The 25,624-nt window shown below is 56.2% G+C and overlaps 3 protein-coding genes across 3 annotated transcripts; 2 read left to right on the top strand and 1 right to left on the bottom strand.

Moving 5' to 3' along the window:
• The first annotated feature begins 1,022 nt into the window (after window positions 1–1,022).
• CDEST_05992 (Putative transcription factor Jun, basic-leucine zipper domain-containing protein) lies at window positions 1,023–3,041 on the top strand. The gene has a single exon (XM_062922151.1). It carries the CDS (start codon window positions 1,434–1,436, stop codon window positions 2,700–2,702), a length of 1,269 nt encoding a protein of 422 aa, XP_062778202.1. The 5' UTR covers window positions 1,023–1,433; the 3' UTR covers window positions 2,703–3,041.
• Window positions 3,042–5,493: 2,452 nt separating this feature from the next.
• On the top strand, window positions 5,494–6,959 carry CDEST_05993 (uncharacterized protein). Its single transcript, XM_062922152.1, has 3 exons — window positions 5,494–5,837; window positions 5,936–6,423; window positions 6,527–6,959. The coding sequence occupies exons 1-3, from the start codon at window positions 5,586–5,588 to the stop codon at window positions 6,870–6,872; spliced, it is 1,086 nt and encodes a 361-aa protein (XP_062778203.1). The 5' UTR covers window positions 5,494–5,585; the 3' UTR covers window positions 6,873–6,959.
• A 451-nt stretch (window positions 6,960–7,410) lies between these two features.
• On the bottom strand, window positions 7,411–25,534 carry CDEST_05994 (Putative AMP-dependent synthetase/ligase domain, Condensation domain, AMP-binding, ANL; the record flags this gene model as incomplete). Its single annotated transcript, XM_062922153.1, has 9 exons — window positions 7,411–9,771; window positions 9,869–17,028; window positions 17,153–18,816; window positions 18,876–19,108; window positions 19,198–19,598; window positions 19,727–20,996; window positions 21,082–22,445; window positions 22,519–23,596; window positions 23,654–25,534. The coding sequence occupies 9 exons, from the start codon at window positions 25,532–25,534 to the stop codon at window positions 7,411–7,413; spliced, it is 17,412 nt and encodes a 5,803-aa protein (XP_062778204.1).
• Between the last annotated feature and the right edge of the window lie 90 nt (window positions 25,535–25,624).

A 25,624-nucleotide genomic window follows, 5' to 3' on the forward strand; every position in this document is an offset into this window, starting at 1 on the left:
CAATAGCTTCGACCAATGAAAGACGCTCGGAGTCTCGGAAAGCTGGAGGGGGGAAGAGGGTTTGAAAGGGACTGATACCGGGATGGATGGAATCGGAGGGCCTCCGGCAAATCCTGTACTGTAAGTCTTTCCAAGGATGGATGACTGGGAGGGTTTGGTTTCAACGCGTGAAAGATGGAGGTGATGTACTCTGTAGATCTCGACGGAGACCGTGTTCCTGAGCAAAGCAAGAATCCCAAAGTCCAGTGACCGACCCTCCGCTGCCGATCAACCAAAAGAATTCAAATCAACTCGAGACTTGATTGGGCGTCGGACCAGATTCCGGCACCCTACGATATACCCGTCCCAAAGCCCAAACAAAACGTAGCTGACTCATCTGACGCTCCGGAGGTCACCTCCGGGCAACCTTGCTTAGCGAGGACGAAAGCAGGCCCAACACCAGGTTTGCGTCGTCATCGTACAGTCTTGGTCCACAAACGCCCTGCCTTGGCTTCCAATGACCCCTGTCCGAGCTGGACCTACTAGTGTCGTCTAGCTAAACCGACTAACTAGCTGGTCACGTAGTCAGTCGTAGTAGTGTAGTGTATCCGTCCTGAACCGGAAAGCCTCCCGCTGGCAGCCCCAGGCAAATGAAAAATAAAAATAAGAATATGGCTTGAGAGATTGCAAGCCGCCATCTTCTCACTCAACTGGAACCCTGGTTGGACGGACTCATCTCCAGGGGGGACGCTAGCTTTCCTGACTGATCCCGAACCTGGGATCCGGCACCGACCTTCCCCTTTTCTTCCCACTGTATATCCATCCATCCATCCATACTCTGTACTCTCCCGTATTGAGTTACCGTCCTTTGCCTTGCCTTTGCCCATGCTGTGCCGTGCTGTACTGTAATGTACTGTCCGGTCCATTGGTATTTGCCCCGTCTTGCTGTTGGCCTGTTGCTGTGTACTTAGGCATGTGCAAGACTGACGAGCTCCCCCCGCTCCTTTTTACTTGTTGTGGTGTAGGTACTTACTTGATTGATGCCTCTCCTCTCCCTCCCTCATGGGTCTTTGCACATATTTGTGATTCCTGGTTCAACCGCCTGAGTTGAAACTTCCACCTCTCCCACTACAAATCCCTCTGTATTGTGTTTAGCTACCAAAAGCCTGCCAATTGTACAACGCGCCGACAACTGCGTTGAAGCATTGAACCATCATCAACATCATCATCATTCTCTTCCTACTCCACATCATCATTAGCGGAAGAAGACGAAGAAGAAGAAGAAACAGTACCTCTTCCAGAACTCTGGGACCCAAAGCTCAACCAACCAATCTCGACGACTGACGACCCCCTTGCAAACTCTCTTTCTTCCCTCCCTGGCCACCACAATCAGTCAGTCTCAATCGCACGCAGCCTAGCTCGCTCCCACAAGAGAGTTGGTTAGTCTGGCGGACATGATGGACTCCTCTTCTGGCGGTTTACATGTCGTACGACAGAGTGAATTTCCGAATAGAGCGGCTTTTTTCGAACCCATCCCCAGCTCTATGAACAATTCTACAGACGATGAGATCCTACGACAGCTTCGCCATGAGCAACTACAACACCAGCAACAAAACCAACGGACGCATTTCCTGTTCCAGCAGCAGCAGCAACGCCTGCAGCAACCGGCGGCATACGGGACAACCCCCTCCCAGTCGGCCTATGTCGACCCTTCGACCCTGAACTCCGTCTTCGAAGCGGCTCCGTCGGCATCGGCAGTGGGTCGACCGTCCTCGACACCGACGCAGAGCTCTTCAGGCTGTCAGGACTCCCCCATGAGCAACGCCGCCGCCGACGACTCGCTGTCCTCGCCCGCTAGCTCCGTCATCTCGCCGCCCAGCACGAGCTTCGTCCAGCCGGCGCCTCCGATTGACCCTCGCGTTCTCGGCGGGTTGCCGAAGGAGACAATCACCGTCCAACCAAAGGAGTCGACGGCCGTCGCCGAAGCACCGAAACGCCGCCGAGGCCGTCCCAGGCTCTCCGAGGGGGTCACCGCCCAGACTACCCGCGCGGCGTCACCAAAGACGAAAGCGACAGCGACAACGACGACGACGAACATGGCAAAATCACGCAAAAAGAACGCGCCTCGACGGACATCGACCGCCTCGGTCGCGAGTGGCGCCGCCGGTGAGACGGCGGACGAACAGCTCGACGCCAGTGCCGGTGCCGGCGCCAACGACAAGAAGAACCGCATCCGCGCGCGGAACCGCGAGGCGGCGTACAAGTGCCGCAAGAAGAAGCAAAAGGGCATCGCCGAGCTGCAGACGCAGGAGGCCATGATCGAGAACGTCAACAGGACCCTCAACAGCGAGGCGGCCATGCTGCGCAGCGAGATCCTGATGCTCAAGAACATGGTGCTCCAGCACGGCAGCTGCGGGTGCTCCTTCATCGAGGAGTACATCTCGGGCGCCGCGCAGAACCTGGTGCAGTCGAGCATGGCGGCGGCGTCTGGCGGCGGCGGCGGCGGTAATAGTAATGGTAATGGTGGTGGCTTGCAGCAAATACACGGCCAGAACTGCACGAACGGAGGAGACGACGGGGAAGGATACAACGTCGACTGGAAGGGCTTCGACATTGATTCCAAGGCGGGTATCCGTTCGCTGGGGTCGGAAAGCGGCTTCTCTGGCTTCGACGATGCCGCCTCGCACAGCGCGAGGGCACAATCCCAGGGGGCACCGGCTTAGAACAAAAAAGGGGGGGGAAGATGTCAATTTTGGTCCATTGGAAATGACTAGCAAGGGGGCGTGATGATTTCGTCCTAGAGTAGCCTTTTCTTCTTTGCCACGGGCTATACGGCGTCTCGGAACAGGATCAACGGACGGCGTCTTACAGGAACAGTCGTCAAAAGACAAAGAAAATCAGTTGGCTGGTAGAGATGTATGGTTGGTTGGTTGGTTTTGAACGTGTGTATGGTGTGTTTGGGCGTTATGGGGGGGTTCGTCGTTTACACAGCATATCGCGATTCTACGTCGGGAACAAAGCGATAACGAGATCAACGATATTGAACCGTGATATACTCCTGCTAGAACCCTGGTTGTATGTTTACTCCTCCGACCACGTGAAACTCACGTGGAGGCTCGGCCGAAATGTACGGACTGCCTTTCGGCCTTCTAAAGCTCCCTTCAAGTCCGCGAGCAAAGGCTGCGACTGAAGGAAACTTTGTCCAGGTTTCACTGCGCAAAAACGTTGCTACAACATCCGCGGACTATTAACCCGACGGTCAGTTCTGTTGCCTTGCTCAAGGAGTCTCCGCCAGGGCTGTTCAGCAAGGGAGACATGTCGAGGCGGTCTAGGTGCCAGACGACGACCCCCGTTTCCTATTTTGGCTTGTTCCTCGGCGAGAAAAGGAGTTTACACGACTCATCAGACTCATCCGAGGAAGCCATGGTTTGGCTGTCTCCTTTTCTCATTTCTTCGAAACAACCCCCCCCCCCCCCCCCCATCCATGTTAACTGGATCGAACAGAACGGGTTCCCGGGGCTGCAACTGGCGACTGCAACTCCAACCACAACTTTGACTCCGACTTTGACTCTGACTTTTGCTCTTGACTTTGATTCCCGGCTAGTGCGATGTACTTTACTGCCCGGCCGCCTGAGCAACCGGACAGAATTTCTACCTGTCACGGAACGGTGGAAATGTGAGCGTACCCGGGTGTAGCATAGCCAAGAACCAAGAACCAGATGTGCCGGCGGGATAATCGTCCTGGCCATGCATACATCGTACATCCGTTCCTCAACCTCAACATCGAATAAGGTCGACCGGAGGGTCACGCCGTCCAGCGCACCACTCACAGTCCTGCCGAACCTCCCCTCCCCTCCCCTCCCCTCCCCCCCCCTAACTTGAATGCCCGAGCTCCAACACTTCCTGCGCTTACTTTTGGTCCCTCCAATGACGAGCCATCGAGGAGGGGGAGGCCGGTTCGGTTTCCTTGTACAAAAGGTCGATGCACAAAGTCAAAATCGCCCTCGTCGCAAATCAACTTGGCGTGACTTCTCTTCCAACAAGTAAGACTTGCAGCTCGAACACCCCCACCCACCCTATCGCAGCAAGGAGAAAATGAGGTTGCAATGATCTGATACACGCGGCATCCAGGTCAACTCGTCCCGTAAAAGAGTTGCACACGTGACACGGAACATGCTCTTCGCCGTACCATTGGCGCCGCAGCATCTGTTAGTTACCTTACCTGACCTGACTAGGTAGGTAGGTTGAGATTCGCGAACCCAAGCCACGTAAGTCATTGGGTGGGGGGTTGGCTGGCTCTTGTGGATGGACGGACATGCTGGAGCGGTTGTTGGATTCTTCCAGAGCCGCCGCGCCTTGCCAAGCATTACTCACAAACGTCGTCATTTTCACGTCTTCGCGTGGTAGTAGTGTACACATACGACATACCTGTAGATACTCACCCGTGGCCCCTCCCGAGCCCGACTACGGTTCGGGCAAGTCGCTCGGCGGGCAAATCGCTCGGGGTTCTCCCCTTTTGTCCTGCATGGTGATGATCAGCGTGTCCACGTTTTTTTGGTGGGGACGCGCAGTCGCAACTTTTGCGCAGGCATGGTGTGGTAGGGGGGGGTGAACACGTCGGAGGGGTTGTTATTGTTGTTATTGTTGTTGTTGGTGGTGGTGCCCATAAGCTTTCTTGCAAAGTTGAACCTTGACACGTGCTTCGAGGTCAAGTCGGACGTGTTTACCGGGGACTGCCTACATGCGGTGGTGGGACACGATGGGATTTTCAAGGTTCAAGAACCTTCAGAACGTTTCCGTAACAACTTTATCTCTTTGCAAATTGCGGGGAGATGGGGGAATTCTTGTACTTCTTCACCTACTCATGTCGCCGCGGACGTCGACAAGTTGTCATGTATATTGAATCCAGCTTCAACGGGCTCTGCATACCAAATGCTCTTCAAACCTCACCAACCTCACCAAGTGGAAGAAGCAGAAAGAGGATCGAGGGGGGGAAGAGAAAGAGGGGGGAAACAACCCAAGCTCTGAGCCATTGTCTTATGAAGAACCCTACGCCGCCAACCAAAGCCAATCGAACACATCGGTCCTTCATCTTAGGTTAGCTGCCAAAAGGTTATGTGCCTCTGAGTAGACTCAAAACACAGTCCCGGGATGGTGCATACCGGCTGGACGGCAGTGAAAGTCGATAGGTGACAACAGCCTTCAAGGGCTTCAGCCAGAAAATAACAACGACAAGGGACCACCTTGGACGACAGCAGCACGTACTTGTAAACGGCCAGGCAGTGGGCTGCAGCAAGAATGCCGTTTTTGCGCCCGCAAGGGGGGGGGGCGCCTCGTCCCTCTACGATGTATACACATGGTTTGGTTTGACCTCCTGGGTGCGCAACTGTCCTTGAGACCTTGTCAAGGATGCCTTTGGGAAGCTTCCTCCCCCCCGATTCCACGGGGCTTCTCAAGAGTAATAGCCCGTCCAACGACATTCACTTCCCCTCTCCGCGATTGAAGACCCTCTCCTCCCTCTCGACGTTACACAAGGCATAGCACCTGTCTGCCATGCGGCAGCATCGAGAGATCCCATCACCACCACCTCCTCCGCCGGCGCCACCATGTCGACACCCATCATCCCCGTCTACTTCGAGCTGAGCTGGTCGATACTCAGCACCATCGGCGCCACCAACGTGCTGTTTGGCCTCCTCATCATCGGCATCACGAGCTTCTCGCAGATCATCGTGGTGCCCATCGTCTCGTCCGCCGCCGGGGCCATCGCGAACGGGCTCTGTTACTACGCCTATTACGATGAGAGCTACTCACTCCAGCAGAAGGCGGCTGCTTCGGCGGTTGGAGACGCATTCTGGGTGGTGAGTCCGTCTTCTCCTTTACCTTCTTTTTTTGAGTTTGATGAATCTGTGTCTTGCTGGTCACAGATGAACAGTCAAGCTGACGGGAGTTTTTCAAGATCCAAGAAGTCGCCCTGTCGTTCTACAGCTACGCCCTGCTCCGAAGGATCCTGAAGGACACGAGGTGGATGGTGTTTAACACCCTCTTCTGGAGCATGGTCCTCGCCATCGTCTCCATCCGGATCGCCATCGCCGTGTCGCGCGTCCGGTACATCCTCAGGGGCAACGCGAACCTGCAGAACACCGTCAACGACCTCCACATCGGCTACTTCGTCCTCATCGCTTCGCTCGAGTGCGTCAGCGCCTTCTTCCTGCTTAACACCTTCGCCGAGGTCATGTCGACCTCGGCCCGGGCCGCCCTCAAGGCCGATTTCTTCAGGTATCTCATGCGCAGCACCGAGGTCCGTCTCGCGACGCTGGCCCTCCTGGGGATAATGAGGGCCGTGACCTACTCATTCCAGATCACGGCCCAGAGCGCCACGAACCCGGCCAGTCAGATCGATCGCTTCGCTTACACGTTGGAGTGCCTCTTTCCGATTGTCATGTTGTAGGTTTTTTTTTCTTCTTTTTTGACCCGGAACCACACACATCCCCCATCTGCTCGGTCCGACTCCCGTTGCTGACAAGGGACTGACTGGTGGTTGATCTAGTATCGACATACTCGCGTCCAAACTCATGTTCACAACGTACTCGTATCATCCCACGCAGCCGAAGCGACCGACGCCGAGGGGGTACGTTGCGTCTAGAAAGATAACCGATGGCTGGTTTGATGGCACACAGCCGACCCAGCAGCTGGTCGTCGTCCACGGGGGAGAAGACGGAGGTTCAGAACGGGATTATGCGTGCCCCTGTCCTTCAGGGTCCATGATCCATCTTGAGAATGCGGAGTCCGATTATGTGTGCAAGGGTGGGATAAACAAGACGGTCGTCATCAGTGTGAAGCATTCGATACCGGCTCACCCGGAGAGGCCTAGGCAGTGTCTCACCTCGCCTTGATACTATAGCCGGTGACTCACTTTATAGTGACTGATTAATGTCGTGGGTAGGACCAGAGCCCAAGACTTTATATAATTTAGTTTTGATTGCTACCAACCCTAGCGACCCTAACGAGTAAGTTATATCTTAGAAACCTGCATCAGGAACAAAAGCTCCCAAACAGGGAAGTCTCGACGGTAGAATGGCTCCTCCTGGTACTGACTGTTTCAACCTCTGCGATATCATTCTTCCCACTCTATAGTTTGGGGAGAGGGAAGTATATAGACTTCATGTTATTTATATGGTTGTAAAAGTGACCAGCACCGGCTGATCAAGGTTGTTAAAGCGTAAATGTAAACAAAACGCCGGGCTGATGAGAAAGATTCTTGCTCATGGCTGGCTTTATCTAGCTAGTGCGTAGGAGTACAAGTGATGTGACATCTAAAGACCAAGATCATACCACATTTCTAGCTCACCCAGAACATTTCGCACACATCGCCGTGAGCAAGCACTTTCTCTGCTCAAATGAATTTAAGATAGAGCCAGCACAGCTTCTAACCTAGTCGCACATGCTTCGCAGCGCCGTGCAAAGCCCTTCAAGCAATACCTGTGCAAGTCGGTCTTCAACGACAGACGAATCATAACAAATTTCAACTTCGGTCCTTTCGGGATCAAGAGGCACCGCCGTGACCCACACGTCGGCGTACGCCCCGGCCCGACCGTCGACCTCGATGTCCGTCCCCCGAAGCGGCCCGGACTCGACAACAGACAGACCCCTGGCCTTGGAGACGGGCAGATTCTGGTACTGGACAACCGAGCAGAAGCGCGCCCGCTTCCACTCGACGCAGCCCGCCCGGACGAGCTGGCCGAGCCCGACGGCATGATGCGGTAGACCGGCGACATGCTGCTCCTGAACCTGCTCGATGAGCCGCCGAACCGCGGATGCCGTGTCTGTAGTGCGAAGATCACCTACAGCCGCTAGGTAGACCCGCACGGGGACGCAGTTCACGAAGGCGCCGACGGCATCCTGCATCGAGGGGGTCAGGGTCTCGCGGCACGAGACTACGTGGCCGAAGACAACCTCGTCGCGTACCCCAGGGGAATTGGCCGCGAGCACGACTGCCCAGGCGGCTTTGAGCACCGAGGCCGGCGTGAAGGAAGGTATCACAAGGCTACGGGAGGGTACGATCGAAGATTGTTGCCTTTGCATCAGACCTAGGGTTGGGGTCGCCTGTATGAAAGCACCCGTTTCCCACTGGTGTTTATTTTGGACCACCGGAGTGATGTCGGAGCCACGAAGGAGACCATACCAGAACGCCTGAGAAGATTGAGGCACGTCTGCCGCCACGGCGGAGGCGAACTGCACGAAGCCATATTCTTGTTCATCGGTGGCAGAATTTGGTTGAAAACCGCTGTTGTAGGCGGAGCTGAGGTCATCCCACAAGGTTGACAGGCACATGCCGTCATACAAGGCGTGGGAAAGGCGAAGGACGAGCCTCGAGGCTCCTGTGGCTTGGTGCCGTATGATGAAGGCCTTTGTCAGACAGTCGCCCCATGTTAACGGCGCGTTTCGATCAGATTCAATCAAGCCGGCGGTGTGAGTATCTATGGTGCTCGAGGGTTCAGACCTCACTGTATGAAGGATGTTGAGTGTCTGGAGATTGACCGCCTCCAGCGGGAGGATACGTTGGAATAGCCTTTCTTCCCTATAAGAAAAAGACGATCGTAGAACCGGATGCCGTGTAAGCACAGAACGGCAGGCCGCCTCAAGATGGATGGTGTTGACTCGCGAGTCGAGTTTCAGGATGAAATAGTTCAAGAAACCTCGAGCCGGTGCCATGTTGAAAGCCAGAATTGCCTCCTGGAAGCTCGTTGCAGGGAATTCTCTTTGGTCATCTAGAGGCTGTAGTGAAGCCCAGATGTCATCAACAGCGGTAGTGTCGCCGGGCGAGTCCTCAGCATGTCCGTTACGACGCTCGACTGCGTCATGATTGGTGTCTACCCCCTGGTTCTGGTTAACCTCGGCGGCCATGCGTGAAAAGATGGGATATCTCATGATGGTCAGGACGGACAGATGGACGCCCTCCTCGAGGGCGGCAGCTGCAAGACGCATGGCGAGGATGCTGTCACCGCCGAGGCTGAAGAAGTTATCGTTGGGGCCGATGGATGTTGCCTTTACTTTGAGAACCTTGGCCCAGAGAGACCGCAGATTTTGTTGTAATGGACTGAAGGTGTTGGCAAGAGCCGATGGATGGTGCAATTCATCATCAATGCTGCATGTGTTTGTCTTTGTAGCATCCAAACATCTGGCCGCTTGAGGACTGCAATGCTCATTCGCCAGTTGCAGCAGTTTCTTACGGTCGAGTTTGCCTGACGGCGTCTGCGGAAGACGACTGATGGGCAGGAAGATGGATGGAACCATGTAGGATGGCAGATCCAGGCTGAGCCGGCTTCTGAGGTGGACGAAGAACTCGTCACTCAGCCGGGAGTCCTCATCATCCTCGTCCCGATCCCTACCGTCATTCTCCAACATGAGTTCGCTCCCAGGAGTAAGAGACACAAAGGCCACCAATGCATCTTCACCACTGGCCTGCTTTGCGACAACCACGGCCGCCATGACACTGACACCATCTTCACGGTCACCCCTCAACTGCCGGAGATGACACAGACACTCATGTGCTCTGCGACGGATGTGGAACTCAATTTCTCCCATCTCGACACGCTGCCCTCTGAGCTTGATCTGCAGGTCTTTGCGGCCCAGAAAGACTAGCCCATGATGCGGAACGAGCCTCGCCAAGTCGCCTGTGAGGTAAAGACTGGCCCTCGGGAGCAGTGGCCAGATCGCTGCGGGAGCCTCGTCAGCGGATTTGAAGGCCCGGGCAGTCTTTTCGGGGTCATTCAGGTAGCCCAAAGCAACGTGCTGCCCCTCGATGAGAAGTTCCCCCGAAGAGCCGACGGGGACGAGACGTGAAGGGTCCGCAGCATCGACGAGCCAGACACGGCAGTGGGGGGGCGACGGCGGCGCCGATGACGGCAGGGTTGTCGTCTGGAGATCCGACCTCGTGGACGGTGGTGAGAACGCTGCACTCGGCCGGCCCATAGGCGTTAAAGAGCCGGACCCGGCCGTGCCACGTCTTGTACAACTCCGACGTTGCGACCTCTCCGATGAGGACCATCGTCCGGAGGCCACTGTTCTCGAGACGCTCCGGTCGCAGAAAGGCGGCCACGGAGGGTGTTAGGATAACGTGAGTTGCCCGGAAGCCGTCGATGGCCCCATTGAGGTCACCTAGTCTGTCCTGCTCGCAGGGGACGCACAGAACGGCCCCAGTGGCTAGAGAAGCGAGCATATCGCCGATACCGACGTCGAACGTGTAGGCTGAGAACTGGAACAAGCGGGACTGGTGCGAGATGCCCAGACGGCGGGTGTAGTTGAGGATGCTCAGGCACAGCGATGAGTGCGCCAACCTGATGCCTTTGGGCGTGCCGGTGCTCCCAGACGTGAAGAGAACAAATGCCACACTGTCTGGCTGGCTGCGATCCAGCAAGCTTTTGGCTCCGATGCAGGGATCCTGTATGAACACGTACGAGTCGGGATCCAGCACGACGACACGGCTGCTGTTGCGGTCGTTGCGGTGGCTGTCACCAAGCAAGGCCCTCGCCTTGTCTTCGTGGGCCGGGCTTGTTATTACGACGTTCGCGCGCATCTGCTCCGTCACCATGTTGCGCAGCCTGTTGAGCCCGTCGGCCGGGGAGAGAAACGCACACGCGGCGCCGGCGCGCAGAACGGCCAACATGGCCACGACGACCCACGCCGACTTGTCACAGAGGAAGGCAACATGATCGCCACGAGAGAGACCGAGGCGATGAACGAGGTGTTGACACAAGGACATGGAAAGGCCGTCGAGTTGGGTGAACGTGAGGGAGGCGTCCCAGGCATCGACGGCGACTGCATCTGGTCGTGCCCGTACCTGGTCAGAGAAGAGGGATACGACGGTGGAGGCCGAGGGAGCTGGAGTATACGACTGTTCAAGTGGATGATCGATCGGAATTAGCCGTTCTGTGTTATTGCCACTGGTGTGGGTGTTATTGAAATCGTGAGCCAGCTCGTGGTGGAAAGAGGGGAAGAGATCGATATCAGAGACCGTAGCGGCGCTGTCGGCCGCAGTGGTGATGATAGCCGTCAAGGCTTGTTGGAAGACGGCAAATAATGCACGAGCTGCCGTCTCGGAGATCCTAAAGTCGTCGTACGTGACACGACAGTCGATGATGTCGTCGTTGTCCCCCGCGAGCCCGAGGTTGAGGACGAGAGAGTACTCCACGTGGTCGAGCCCCTCTATCTGCCGGAAGCTCAACTGGCCAGGGCCCGGCGGATCTCTAGATGAAGATACCGACTGTACGGTTACGAGAGTGTCACAGAGAGGCTCACCGTGCCGGTGGAGCTGCGGCCTGCCGATCTGATGCTGGAGTTCCTCGGCCATGCCTCGAGCCGTGGCGGTCACGGCATCCCGCAGGAGGGTGTCCGGCCCGAGTTGTACGCGGCAGACAAGGAGGTTGGCGAACATTCCTATCGCCTTCTCCAAGCCGTCCACCGGAGCGTCTCGTCCCGAGGAGATCCAGCCGAAGCAGACGTCATGGGCCTCTGTGCTGCTTGTATAGCAGTACGCGTTCAAGGCCACGGCCCACGCCGCGTGGATGGCTACGGCCGTCGTTGCCCCGAACCGCCGGCACCAGCTGGAAAGGGAGGATTTATCACCTTTGAAGGACAAGGACTCGTCGAAGGACCCAATAGCCGAGTCGGTGTCGCCAAAATTGCTGGTCCCGGAGCCGGAGCCGGATATGGGGCCGGGGCCGGAACCAAGTGGGGGCAGACGGCAAGGCTCCACATCCGCCAGGTGCTGTGCCCAGAACGCGTCGGCCATCTGGACTTCGTCTCGGGCTTTCATCAAGTTTTTAAAATACCCGTGAGCCGCTGAGGTACTGGAAGGATCCAAAAGCTCGCCAGTATACGCCGTGGCAATGTCTCTTAGGATTAGGGCGCTTGAGGAGCCGTCAAAGGACGCATGGTTGATACGGAGCTCGAGATGCGCAGTTGCTGCCGACCAAGGCTCGCTAGGGCGAAAAGCCTTAGGAGTAACTCGCAAGACCGTATCCGCACAGCCATCGCGCAAGACGACCTGGACCGGGTTCGCCATATCAGGGAGCTGGACAAAGGCTGTGCGCAGCGCGGGATGGTGCTTAACGACCGCCTCACACGCGTTTTGCAGCGTGGCCAAGTCGAGGCCATGTGTAACATGGCTCTGGGCATCTTCTATTGGCCGAAATTCATGATCGTGAAGCCTCGGAGTTGAGACTTCCCAGACGGCCTGCACCTGGTACACCGAGCTGTGTGGCACCCGGGCCTGGGCCTGGGCCTGAGCCAGGAGGATCTGCATCTGAGCCGTACTGCAAGCCCTGACGGTCTCGATCTCGTCCATTACTTCCAGTCCAAGCCTCTCCATCACCAATTTCCGACGCCTCTGGCTCGTTGTGTACTCTGTGGTCTCGTCATCGAGCCCCGGCAGGAATCTAAGGTTGCTGCGCCATCCCGAAACCGAGTCTACTGCGAGATTGGGAATCACTTCGTCACGGAGAACCCGGACGCAGGACTCCAAAAAGCAGCGCACCATACCGACAGACTGGATTCGGGCGTCGTAGGTTACTGTCAGTTCCAGTCCGTCTCCCTCAGAAAACGCCGCCAGCACCTCGATCAGAGCCAATGGCATCAAGCACGGATCCGTATCCGGTACTGTGGCCAACGCAGCAGCGGCTGTCGTCGAGACGGGCTGCAAGGGCCCCGATCTGGGCGTCAATTTTGATGATGAGCCGCCGCGTACCAGCGGTCTGCCGGTGTAGTTGATAACCAGCTCCAAGGGGAGAGGGGGTATCCATGCTGTGGATCCTGAAGCTTCGCATGAAGGTTTCTGCCGGCCACTCCTCGCATGCCATATGGCTTCAACGAGAGATGTTTGCGGGCTCAAAAGAGAAAAATCAACCGGACGAACGCGTGTGAGCCATCCGACTCTCGTGATGCTGGTGTTTCCTCCCTCATCGTCATCAAAGTCTCGACCGTGGTCTTCTGCGTAAACAAGGGGCGAGGACATACGGCCTTTATCGCGGCAGAAGGTTGCAAAGACCTTGGCCACGACCGCCTCGACGACGTCTCCTATCTCGAGCTGGTCAATGGACGACACGGCTTCGGACAGGAGGCGCGAATCGGTTTTCCCGAGGGACATGCTAAATCTTACTGACCGCGAGCCGGCCAGGGATTCAAAGCCCGTGGAGGAACCACGCACGTCCACATCCCAGAACCTGAGCGCCTCCTCTTCATTAGTCGAAGTTCCCGGGATGCATTCTCGTTGTTTGATATCTCTGGTCTTGGAGAAGAGAATCCCAGAGTCAGGTGGTGGCGACGCTGGATCCGGGCCAAGCTCAGCCCCGAGTAGCAAAGCCTCAAGGTCACCGAGGAGAATAGACCAAGAAACGATGTCGACGACAAGATGGTGGGCAACCAACAACAGTTCCATATCACCATGCGGCAGATGGAACAAGTCGGCAGCAAAAAGGGGGCCAGAGCTGATGTTGAGGCTCTGGTGCGTCTCGAGGGCAACCCGGGCAATGTCGACCGTCTCGCCGTCGAGCACATGGGCACGGAACCGTAGAGAGCCGGCTGTATCTTCTGTGACAATGCTCTCCCAGTGCCAGACAAGCTCGTCCCCTTCAGGGGCATGGGCTCGTCTCCGCCAAAAACGCGAGCGTAGCGCATGGTGCCTTTCGACCAGGCTGAGAAGATGTCCACGGATGTCTGACGGTGTGAGGGTTGGCTGTGGACTTCGTATGGATACGGAAACGCTCTGGTTAAAATAGCCCGGGCCAAAGGGATAGTGGATGAAGAACATGCGCTGCGGAGAGGTGAGGGCGATGGTGTACTGGTCGTACATGGCTTCTGATGGTTCTGGGGACTCTATGGACCTTAACCTCGGCCGCCGAACCGAGCGCCTCTTCGTTGGTGAGTTTCGAGACCTTGGCTCTGTTGCTGCCGCCGAGGCCTCTTGAACCAACTCCGCGATGCTCGTGTCACCGAGCAGCTTAGCTACGCTGATACCTGGCACGCCCGCCGTCCTGGCACGAGCAACCAACTGCATTGCCAATAGAGAGTCGCCACCTAGCCGAGCAAAGCTGGAAGTGCTCGGCACCGACGAGAGGTCTATGCCGAGAATCTGGCCCATCAACTCTCTGACTTTGGTCTCGATCGGAGATGTGTATGTGGGCGTGCCCGTGGATGTCCTCCGGTCTTCGACTCTCGGTGATGGTGTTCTTGCCACGGAAGAGAAGCCATTCTGCCCTGGGCTTTCTTGATGAACGGTAAAAGCATCATGATTCTCTAGTTGTCTCCGTAGGGCGGCACGATCGACCTTTCCGGAACGTAGGAGAGGTAGTTGTCCAACAGTTGCCCAGACAGTTGGGATGTGGGATAGCGGAAGACGGTCCTTGACGTGAGCTCTGACAGCCCTCAGAACGCTATCCGGAGCGAGAGTGATTTGAATATAGGATTCAGCGGTGGCAGATGCCGGTGTCAACAGGCTGCTCTCATATCGGATGTCTTGGTCTTGGAGTTGAACAACGGCAACCAAGCGTCCAGAGAAAGGCCCCTTCTCAGGATAAGCAACTACAACGCCTCGGACATCGGTTGATTCGAGAATGCAGTGCTCGATGGCCTCGAGCTCAACGCGGACGCCGCGGACCTTGACCTGAGAATCCATCCGGCCAAGGAATAACAGCGAGCCATCCGAATTTTGGCTAACAAGGTCGCCGGTCCTGTACAACCGTGTTTCCGGGGGGCAACCCGTGACACGGCAGAAATCACCCGCCACATTTGAAGCGAGGATGAAGCGCTCGGCTGTGAGTCTTGGGTTGCCGATGTAGCCCTCGGCCAAGATAGGACCTTCGATGGCCAGTTCTCCGACGTAACCGAGCGGCACCAGACGCAACATACGAGGATTCGGATCTTGTTTCGAGGTAGCCTCGTCGTGGTTGTCCGTCTGTACGGGACCAAGAACCCAGGCTCTACACCCCACTGGCCGGCCTATAGTGCCAGGCGGGCTGTTTCCTACGTCCGAGTTCATTGTTGCCGTGATACTGCACTCCGACGGACCGTACGCCACGAGCAGCCGTACGCGGTCCTCCCACTGCGTCAAGAGAGACGAGTTGAGTGGACTCCCCCCGACCACCAGCGTCCTGAGGCAGGCGGGTACGCTGTCCACGTCGAGGGTCTGGAGCACCGCCGGCGTCAGCAGCGCGACATTGACGTCCATCTCGCGCATGGCGTCTGTTAGGTCCGCCGGGGACTTGCGGTCCTCCTCGCCGACGACACATACGCAACCGCCGTGGATCAGGGTGGTGATCATTTCGTCGATGGCCACGTCAAACGAGTAGGACGAGAACTGGAGCACACGGGATGTGTAGTCGAGAGCCGCCTCGAATCCGTGGTAGATGGCGCTGGTACATATAGCTCGATGCTGGACGATGACGCCCCTTGGCTCGGCGGTAGATCCGCTGGTGAAGACACAGTAGCACGCATCCTCAGACTTTGATTCTCGGAGATTCGTTTCCTCTTGAGAACGAGAGTCTTCCTCTTCCTCGAGGGGAAGGGTCATCAGCAAGCTCGTAATGTTCGGCCCTTCCATGGCGTTTCTAACATCAGGCTCATCCCACAAGTGTCGAGTTGCTCGAGACACAAGGACCAGGACGGCGTTGACTTGTTGAACGGCCTTACGCAGGCGATATCGTGGCAGTTCTGGGTCCAGCAGTACGACGGCTGCCCCGGCTTGCCACACCCCTATCATGATTGGGATGGTCCAGACTGATTTTTCCAGGCAGATGGCCACAAAGAGGCGCCGCCGATCTTCTTCTCCTGTCGCAAATGCCGAGCGCATCTCGGTGTTCTGGCTGAGGCGACTACAGATGACGCCGGAATACTTGCCCAGATCTCTGTACGTCAAGGTCGGATGTGATGGTCCATCACTGCCTCTGGTGCGCATGACGACGACAGGATGGTCCAAGACCTGGGAATCGATGTGCCAGTGCCTCGCCACGAGATCATGGACACAAGTCTCCACGGCATCAGGCGGAGGATTCCCGCGTAGGCGACGCAGAAGAGGGCTGGTTTGATCGGGCCCCCAGATAGAGAGATCTCCGAGGATAGTCTCAGAAGGTAGTTGGACCATCTCGTTGACCACATGCTGGAAGTGCGAGATCAAGCAGTCCACTGTGTCCTCTTTGATGAAGACGTTGTCATAGTGGGCAACTAGCTCAAAATGGTTGTTCCTTGGGCCACCGTCCAGGCGTGGCACAACACACTCAAGGACCAGCCCGAATGGAAACGCAGCCGTGTCAGTCGAGGGAAGTCCGGTAGTCACCGGACGCAAGCCCAGAGCGGCGAGTCCATTATTGCCAGCAATATTGTCGTGGTGGACTGCCCCTGCGACGCCGGCCTGTATGACGAGGAGGTTGTTGATCGACGCGTGGCTTCCAGACAGGACTTTACTCATGATCCCGAGACCGATGCCCTCATACGGCACTGCTGCTTGTGCTCGTTGTTGACATGCTCGAAAGAATAAACCCAGCTCCTGCCGGTCGTCCAAACGTACTCGACGCGGCACGAGTGATATGGTTGGGCCGACCACTTGGAGGATGCCGGGATCAGCATCGTTGGTGCGGCCTGACTGGACGACGGCAAAGAGTGTGTCCTGCGATCCGGTGTAGGCTGACATGACGAAAGCCCAAGCCGCCTCGAGGACCGTTGACATCGCCACGGAGACGCCGACGACGCTTCCTGGATAGGTTTCTTCTCCCAGACCACGCAGCTTCAAGTCCCGTCTCATCTGGCTCTGTGTAGCAGGCTCTGAGACGGTCGGGCTTTGTGCAAGTCCATGTGTACTACCACACGGGAAGCAGCACGCCTGAAGGGCATCGGCGCCGACGCCGGCCAGCTCCGACAGCCAGAACGCTCTCGCGGCGTCTTTGTCCAAGCTCTGTAAAGCGCGGACATGGTACGAGAACGGTCGCGTGTCCCGTGGCGTTATTCCATGATACATGTCGGCTACCAGGCCAAGGATGAGCTGGGTTGACCATTCGTCGTCTAGTTATTCCTCGGGGTCAGTAAGCGTTGCTTTTAGCGGGCTTGGTTGAGAGTAGAGACACAAAATGAAGAAGTGCTCATTCATTTTCAGCCCCTGAAACCTCCTGCTGTGTGTGTGACTTACAAATGGCATGGTGTCGTGTCCACTGGAGCATGTTCCCAGATGAACCCGTGATGATGCGATATAAAGAAAGATGTGTCCCGAAGCCCATTTCACATGGCGATTCTTTGTCCCTAGATATCTTCGAGGGCTGTTGTTGTTGACAAGATTCGGTCTCAGAACGTAGGACGACCTGGTAGGCCCTGGACTGCGAGGCTGGGCCCGAATCAACCTGCAGTACGCGTGTCCGTAGGATAGGGCATCTATCAACCACGGCGTCCCAAGCTGCACGAAACCTGTCAATATTGAGACCATCTGGGAGCTCCCACCAATCATCTGCCACCCATAGACCAGCTCGCTGCTCTGTCTGCAGCAAAAGTCCGACCTGGTTGTCTGTCGCCGGATATATGTCCTCGATAGCATCGGCACTGATACCGAGACGTCGTACAGCTTCGAGCTCAACAGCAGCCTTCTCCTCCGATGCCACCATGGAAAATGGTTCGGGGGTGTATTCGAAGCGTCCTGTAAGCGGCGGCGTCGGTAGGTTGTGTCCGCCTCCTCCTCCTCCTCCTCCTTTGCCTCGTGCTCGTACCCGTACAATATCGGCCAGTTGCGAGATGGTGGGATTGCTGTACAAGTCCGACACGGACAGCTCCAACCGCTGAGCCCGGGCTTGCCAGACTAGTTGCATGGCCGAGAGAGAGTTACCGCCGAGGGCAAAGAAGTTGTCTTCGGTTTGTATGCTTCCGCCCCGGCTTAGAACCTTTCTCCAGATGCGCCACAGCTCTGACTCTAGGCCATCGCGAGGCAGGTTTAAGCTTGAGATTGGGGTTTTGCTTTCTAACGTGAGACAGCCATCTGAATCCGACCTGTGGCTTAAGGCTTGTGCGGATAGAGCGAGTAGTTCTGCCTCAGAGAGGCTTTCTACTGTTTGCTTGAGGGCCTTTCGGTCTAGCTTCGACGATGTCGTCCTAGGAAGGCCAGCTACAGGCAAGTAGACAGTGGGCAACATGTACGTCGGCAATCCGTCTTGCAGGCGGCTCTTGACATGAGACAACTTCATAGATATAGTCGCTGTGAGAGGAAGCAAAGCTGTCATCGCTAGGCCTTGCTCATTACTTCCTGGCAGTACCAGTGGCATGCTTCCAGAGGCGGCTTTCGGATCATCAAAACAGACATAAGCCGCAAGCTCCTCAGACTGTGACATCTCTCCCCTCGTCAAAGCATTGGTATGACCGAGGACCTGCCTTTTGAATGATACGACGGCCGCGTGTTGCACGCTCCAGGGTGGCTCATTCAACGTCAGGATCTGCTTCTCGACCTCAAGGACGTCGACTCGTTGACCATTGACCTTGACTTGCGTATCGCGCCGCCCTCGGAAGTGAAAATTGCCGTCGGCGGCATAACAGGCCAAGTCCCCTGTGCGGTACACTCTGTGGCCTTCAGGGAGAAAAGGCACAGAGGATGTGAAGTGTGCCGCGGTCAGGTCTGGTTGGTTGAGATAGCCACTAGCTAGGATGGGACCGTCCACGACAATCTCCCCCGTGGCGCCGATGGGTAGCAGTCTGTGATGGTCGTCGGGGGAGACAATCCACATGCGGCAGCCCATGGCTTTGCCAATGTCTCTAGCGTCTGTGTCTCTCGAGGTTACGATACGAGACGAACAATAGATGGTTGTTTCAGCGGGGCTATACAGCAACATATTAGTGTTTGTCTGCACATGTGGCCAGGCATGACTTTGGCTTACCCATATGCGTTGATCAACGTCACGTTGCTCTCTGCCCAAGTCTCGACAACTTGCTGCTGTACGGCCTCCCCGCCGACAACCAACGTCTTCAGGGACGACACTCTGGGATCCCTCGGGTTCAGTATCGCCGCGACTGAAGAGGTAAGGTATAGCCAGTTGGCACGGAAGGAATCGACACAGCCAGATAAGTCATTCAGCCTTGCCTCTTCGTCGGGTATGCAAACGCAGCCGCCCTGGAAAGTAAGTCAATGATCAGCACATATCTAGTATTTAACACGGTATTTTAATACACGCAAGGTCTATGTTAAGACGGCCAACTTACATATATCAATGTGGTCAGGATTTCTCCAACGCTCACGTCAAATGTGCACGACGCAAAGTGCAAGACGCGAGACGAAGGACCCAGGCCCAAGGCTGGGCCGTAACTAGAAGCTGAAGTGCATAGCGCGGCATGGTCGATGACGATGCCCTTCGGCGAACCTGTGCTGCCTGAAGTGAAGACACAGTAAGCCGGGTCCGAAGGCCTCACTGGCGTGCTGGCTGGTTGTTCTGTGGGTGGAGTTGAGGGAGACGGCGGCATGCCCGTTACAGACTGAGACTGGAGCACCTCAGAGGCGACAATTGTGGTGACAGGGAGATCTGATCGACAGAAAAGGGCCCTGGTTGCGTTGGATACAACGGCAAACTTGGCCCGAGACTGTGAGATTATGTCCTGGTTTCGAGCTACGGAATTAAGCGGCGGTTTTCACCCAAGGGTCAGTACAGACAGAACATCAACATTTTGAATTGGAGGTAGCAGCTGATTCTGAGCGTTCACTCCAGCCTTGGGGGGAGGGGGGGGCAAACGTTACCTTTTGGGTATCTCGGATCGAGCAACACACAGGCACCTCCGGCTTTGAGCACCGCAAGCTGGCACACCGCCGTCCACGACGATCTCTCAACGCATATCACGACAAACTGCCCTGGTTCGACCCCTTCTCTCGTCAAGACAGCGGCCAGGCTGCCGGCAAGGTTCTGTAGCTCGGCGTAGCTGAGGCTAAGGTCCCAGGCACATACCGCGGGCTCGTGAGGCTGCTCCTCGACACGGGCAGCGATGAGATCGTGGACACAGTTGTCGACACGGGAGGGGAGGGTCGAGCTGGCGTTCCAGTCGAGGAAGATGGACGACGCATCAGCAGGGCTTAGAAGGCTGACATCTCGGAGCTTCGCGCCGGTCCCAGGCTTTGCCAGTCGGGCCGTCTCCTGTACAACGTGTGATAGCTGATTCAAGAGCCTCAGCACCGTTTCCTGATCTAGGAGAGAAGAGTCGTAGTGAGCGGTGATGCGTAGCTCTCCCGTGTCGAGCAAAGGGGTCGCCTCGAGGACTAAGGGATACGGGTGTGCGTTGGCGCCGACATCCCGCACCTTGATGAAAATTCCCTTCCTTGTTTCTCGCTCTTGCGGAGCCTGAATTATGACCAGGCTGTGGAACGAGCAAGAAGATGCAGCAGTACCACCGGACTCTTCGCTGGCAGTGGCTCTTCCGATCTCGTCGAGGCCATAGTGTTCAAATCCCTTGGCCGTGATCATCGCTGCCCCCTCCTCTACTCCCCGAACAAAGTCATGCACTAGGGCTTCAGATGATCTCGAGGGAATCTTCACACGAAGTGGATATGTCGCAATTGTTGGGCCAACGATGTCCCAGCTGTGTGGGAGTGCGGGAATGTCTCGGCCGTGGCTGGTCACGCCAAAGATGACATCGTCGGAACTGCTGTAGGCGGCCGCCAACTGGCTCCAAGCTGCGTACATGACAGCTGATAAAGTAAAATGCGATTCCTTTTCCGGGAGACCTGATCTGATCTCGGCCGTAGAATCCGTGAGGGCGCCCTGGGGGCGTCGGTTCATATCAAGCTGAAAAGGTGGCCTGCTTTTGATATCTGGAAACGTGGCATAGGTGCTGTGAGAGTCGCCAAGATACTCCCGCCAAAAGTCGCGGCTTGAAGCAGAGTCCACCTTAACAATGTAGTTCACGAACCGAGAGTAGGCATTTTTCTCGCAGAAACTCCTGCTCAGGCACGCGCTGTCACTGCATACTCGTTCAAACTCCTTGAGGATGATCCCGATGGACCACCCATCATACAGCTGTACGGGTAGTATCAGCAACAGCCAGATTCGGAAGTTGTCATTGAGTAAAGTCTGTGGTGCAGAGGAAATAGCATGAACTCACCGCGTGATGAACGCTCATGACCAAGTGGTGTTGTTTCGGCCCTTGGCTGCTGTCCACAGCAACGATGCTTGCAGAAAACAGCTCGGATCCAAACGTCATTTCTCTAAGAATGTTCCGTTGTTCCTCAAGATACTTCTCCAAACTGTCCGAAGTAATGACTGCGCAGGTTGAACCATCATTCTGAACCACAGCTTGCCAGATACTTGAGCGGAACCTGAACAGCCGAGTGCGTATGATCGGGGTTGCGGCCTTCAAAGCGGCCCAGGCGCGTTGGACGATATCGAGCTTAGTAGCTGCAGAGATATCAAAGACGAAGACGCCCTTGTACGCATCGTTATGTATACTCCCAAGCGTGAAAAGTGCCTTTTGTAGCGGCGTGGCTGGATATATGTCCTGTATACATGACGCAGCCACACCAAGGGTGTCAACGGCAGCTCCAATTGCCTCGGATTCTGGGATCTCCAGGAACCTCAGAATAGAAAAGGCCGGAGGTATCATCGAGCGTCCTGGCGACCTTCCATCTACATCGTCACTGACCGAACCCTGCAGTGACGCATCTATGTTATCACCTCCAAGATTCTTTGCCAGGGCCTCGATAGTCCGAAGCCTGAGGATCGACCCAGTGGTCACTCCATACAAGCCGTCCGAGCGACAGGACGCGGCCAGACGCATGGCCATGATGGAATCGCCTCCGAGGCTGAGGAAGTCTCCACACACGCTGATCTTTTCGGGATCAGTATCCAGCACAGAGCCGAACAGCCTCGCGAGTTTCCTCTCGGCTGAGGTTGTGGCCGCCTTATGCTCGAGAGTCGCATGCTCGGCTGAAAACACGGCAACTTCTTCTGCAGAAAAGCTCTGCATCAGCTGAGCAAGCCTCCGCCGATCTGTCTTTGTAGAAGGCATCAACGGCATTCTGTCGATGGGGACCCAGTAGGTCGGAACCATGTAAGCCGGAAGAGCAGCGCTCAAGGTTTGGCAAACATGGCGTACCCTGTCTCTGAGTCCTGCTGGCATTTGCAATGTCTGCGGCATCTGTTCTCTGTTCAATGTTCTCGTATCCGTTGCAGGAATGCGCGTGTCGGGCGTGTTGAGGGTCTTGATCTCGTGCTGGCTTTGTACAAAAGCCAGCGCGAGAGCCCTTGTGCCGGGTGTTGTGGCGGGAACACTTGAGAGGAGTTGACCTCGATCCTGGCCACATCTTTCAAAGACAAAAGCAGCAACTTCACGCACGCCGAGTTGCATAAAGTCTTGAGCAGACAACGCATGGCTCTCCACCTCGGAGAGCTCGAAACGTTGCCCTCGAAGTTTTGTTTGACTGTCGCCGTCTATCCGGCCCAGGTACAGCAATGAGCCGTCTGGTTGCACTTTATCCCGTGCGGGTTAGCAAAGAAACCTCCTATTCGGTATCGATATTGCGTATGTGGATATCATACGTACTGCGAACAAGATCTCCGGTGCGGTATGCTCGACGCCGAGCATGAGATCCCAGACCACTCTCATTTTCGAGAAGCACGGGAAGCTCTGGAGGCTTGATCCACTTGGCAGATGTGGCATCTCCATCTTCCAAGTAGCCCCGAGCCAGATTTGGCCCTTCCACGAGTAGCTCGCCAGCTGCTCCAATAGGGCTGAGGCGGCTCGGGTTCTTGGGATCAACAACCCAGGCAAGGCAGCCCCGAGGCGTCCCGAGATACGAATAGCCCGAGTAAAGAGGCGGCCCATCACGCTCATGAAAACAGTCTCCGACAACGCATATGACGCAACACTCAGTTGGTCCGTATCCGTTGCGAAGTTGCGGAACATGCCCACGCCATTGCTCAACATCGTTTGCCAAGACGGGCTCACCGCCGAGCGAGAGTGTCTCTAGCGTACCGGCAGCGGCCACGCTCCTGGGATCTATCGTACGCGCCACTGATGGAGTGAGGAAGGCCCAGGTAACGGCGTACCTGTCGATGACACCGCTCAAGTCATCCTTGAGCTCATCTTCGTGGCCGACGCAGATACAGGCACCACTGGACAAAGCCATGAATATCTCGTCAATCATGCTGTCGAAACAGTACGGAGAGAAGTGCAGCACCCGCGAGCCTTGTGTCATGGCCATGGCAGCCGGGCCCATGCGTGCGGTGATGCTCGAGCACACGGCTCGGTGCTGGACTTCTACTCCCTTGGGAATTCCCGTGGTTCCGCTCGTGAAGATGATATATGCGAGGTCTGATGGACACGCTTCGGATGATCTCGTGCGACCCGTGTTGGGCGCAACGCACTCCATCTCAGTGAGGGATGTGTCTGTCATGTCCAGTACATCAACTACGGATTTGGACCGGACAAGCTCTTTAAGACGCGGTACAAGAGAGGGGTGTGCGAGAGCCACCGAAGCACCCGAGATACGAGTGATATCTCGTAGACGACTATCCGGGTGAGCTGGTTCCAACGGGACAAAGGCTCCCCCAGCCTTCAAGATGGCCAGGAGACCAACCACAACCCATGCTGACTTTGGGGAGAAGACCAGAACTTTGGACTAGGGTGGTTTGTTAGCGGACAACTCTGATGATGATCTTGGGGTAGAAACACACACCTCGACTCCAACACCGCGAGACACTAGTTTCTGTGCAAGTTTGTCGGACAACTCATCGAGAGTTGCATACGTGAACTCTTCATCCCACCCATCAACAGCAACAGCGTTGGTGTAGAGCCTGCGACTGTCCGCAAATAGATCATGGAGACAGCGTTCAACGGGAGGAGGAACAGTCTCATTCAATTGCTGCAAGAAGCCCACGTCTCTGGGGCTTGCCATCGCGACATCCCCGACGCGCGTGACAGGATCCGAGGACGGGTCCCGCTTCTCGAAGTGGGCGGTCAGGGTCATGGCCAGGTGAGAAAGTTGCTCCAACAGGCGTCCGGCTTGTGTGTCGGTGAAGAGCCGCGAGTCGTAACGTGCCGTGAATCGGAGCTGAGACGAGTTCGACCCGGGTCGGCCGCGCCGGATCCAACACTCAACCACCAGAGCGTACGGATGCACAAGATCAACGTGAGACGTCACGCGCCAGTCGAAAGCAGATTTTTCAGTCTCGTCAGCCTCGTCGGGCGTGTTTTGCTTCGAGTTCGCGCTGAAGCCCACGACGTCCACGTCGGACGGCTGGACGAGGAGGAGGACCTGCGGCACGTGCGTGATGCCGGCGTAGTCCAGGCAGATGCGCGAGATCCCCGAGTGCTGATACGGGAGAACGGCCTGCGAGTCTCGAGCGACTTGCTCGAGCAGTTTCTCCACCGGCATGTCTCGGGCCAAGACCACGCGGCTCGGGACCGCCGCCATAGTCGGCCCAGCCATGTCGAGCACGCCGGGCACGGGGGCGTCACGGCCCGACGTGATTACGGCAAAGACGACATCGTCGGTAGCGGCATACGCCCCCATCAGCATTGCCCATGCCGTCTGTATCACCGTTGCCGTTGTGACCGTAGTAGCCGCGGTTGTCGCCGAGCCGAGCTCATGGTTTACTCTCGAAACAGGCGTGAGAAGAGGCTGCTCGCTGATGAACGACGCAATAGCATCCGTTGTCGGCTCGTGGCCAGCAGGACAGACCACCATTTCCGTCGGACTGCTGCCTGAGAGCATATCATGCCAGAACTGACGAGCCTCCTCCTCCTCTCTTTTTCCCAAGTCCAGACGGTCGAGGTATTCAACGAATCGCCGAAATGGCGGTGGAGGAGTGATGGGTTCGCCGAGATAGCACGTCCTCAGTTCTTGGAGAACCAATCTCATTGCCCAGCCGTCGAACAATGCGTGGTGCAATCTCAATATCAGCTTGGTAGAAGATTGCCTTGTGGCTCTTGTCTGTTCCGATTTCGTGGGACCAATACCAGATTCAACCTGGAACCACGCCATGCCGAGAGCCGCAAGCCTCCGGGCAGCTTCCGACTGGGTACCGCCAATAGTCCTCTCAGACTCCAGGTAACTGTCGCAAAGGACCACTTGCAAGAGCCGGTGACATTTTCCTCTCGCCCATCCACGTCCGTCTTCCTCTGCGGTTAAGACCAGACAACTCCTCAACATCGGTGTCATCTTGACCAGTCTAGCCCAGGCCGCACACAGCCTTCCCACTGCTTCTGCCCTTACTTCCATGACAAGCTCGTAGTTGTAGGCATTTTTCTGTCGCTGACTGGCTGCCCAAAGTCCCTCCTGCATGGGAGTGACGCCGTGAATGTCCTCTATCGCACTCGCCGGGACCCCGCAGCCTGATGCCGCTGTTTTCATTGTTTCTTCTCTAAGATCTGACATGTTGTATACTATTCTTGTCTTGTGATCTTGGCAAAAGACCGTAGTTGTGAGAGCTTGATTGTGAAGTTGTTTTGTCACGTTATTTTTAACAATTCTACATCTTACTAAGGCATCCCTTCCGAGCGCCACCGCATAAGTCACTATATAGTCATGGAATGATGAGGAGATTAATTTCAGCATTGCAGCAGCTCTTGAGCAACATTGTCTGCAAAGGTCTTTGTTGGAAATACGCGTCCGTAAAGATAAAACAAATACGATGTATACAGAAGG

This window comes from Colletotrichum destructivum, chromosome 4 (genome assembly GCF_034447905.1).
Source record: "Colletotrichum destructivum chromosome 4, complete sequence".
NCBI classification, from domain to species: Eukaryota; Fungi; Ascomycota; class Sordariomycetes; order Glomerellales; family Glomerellaceae; genus Colletotrichum; species Colletotrichum destructivum.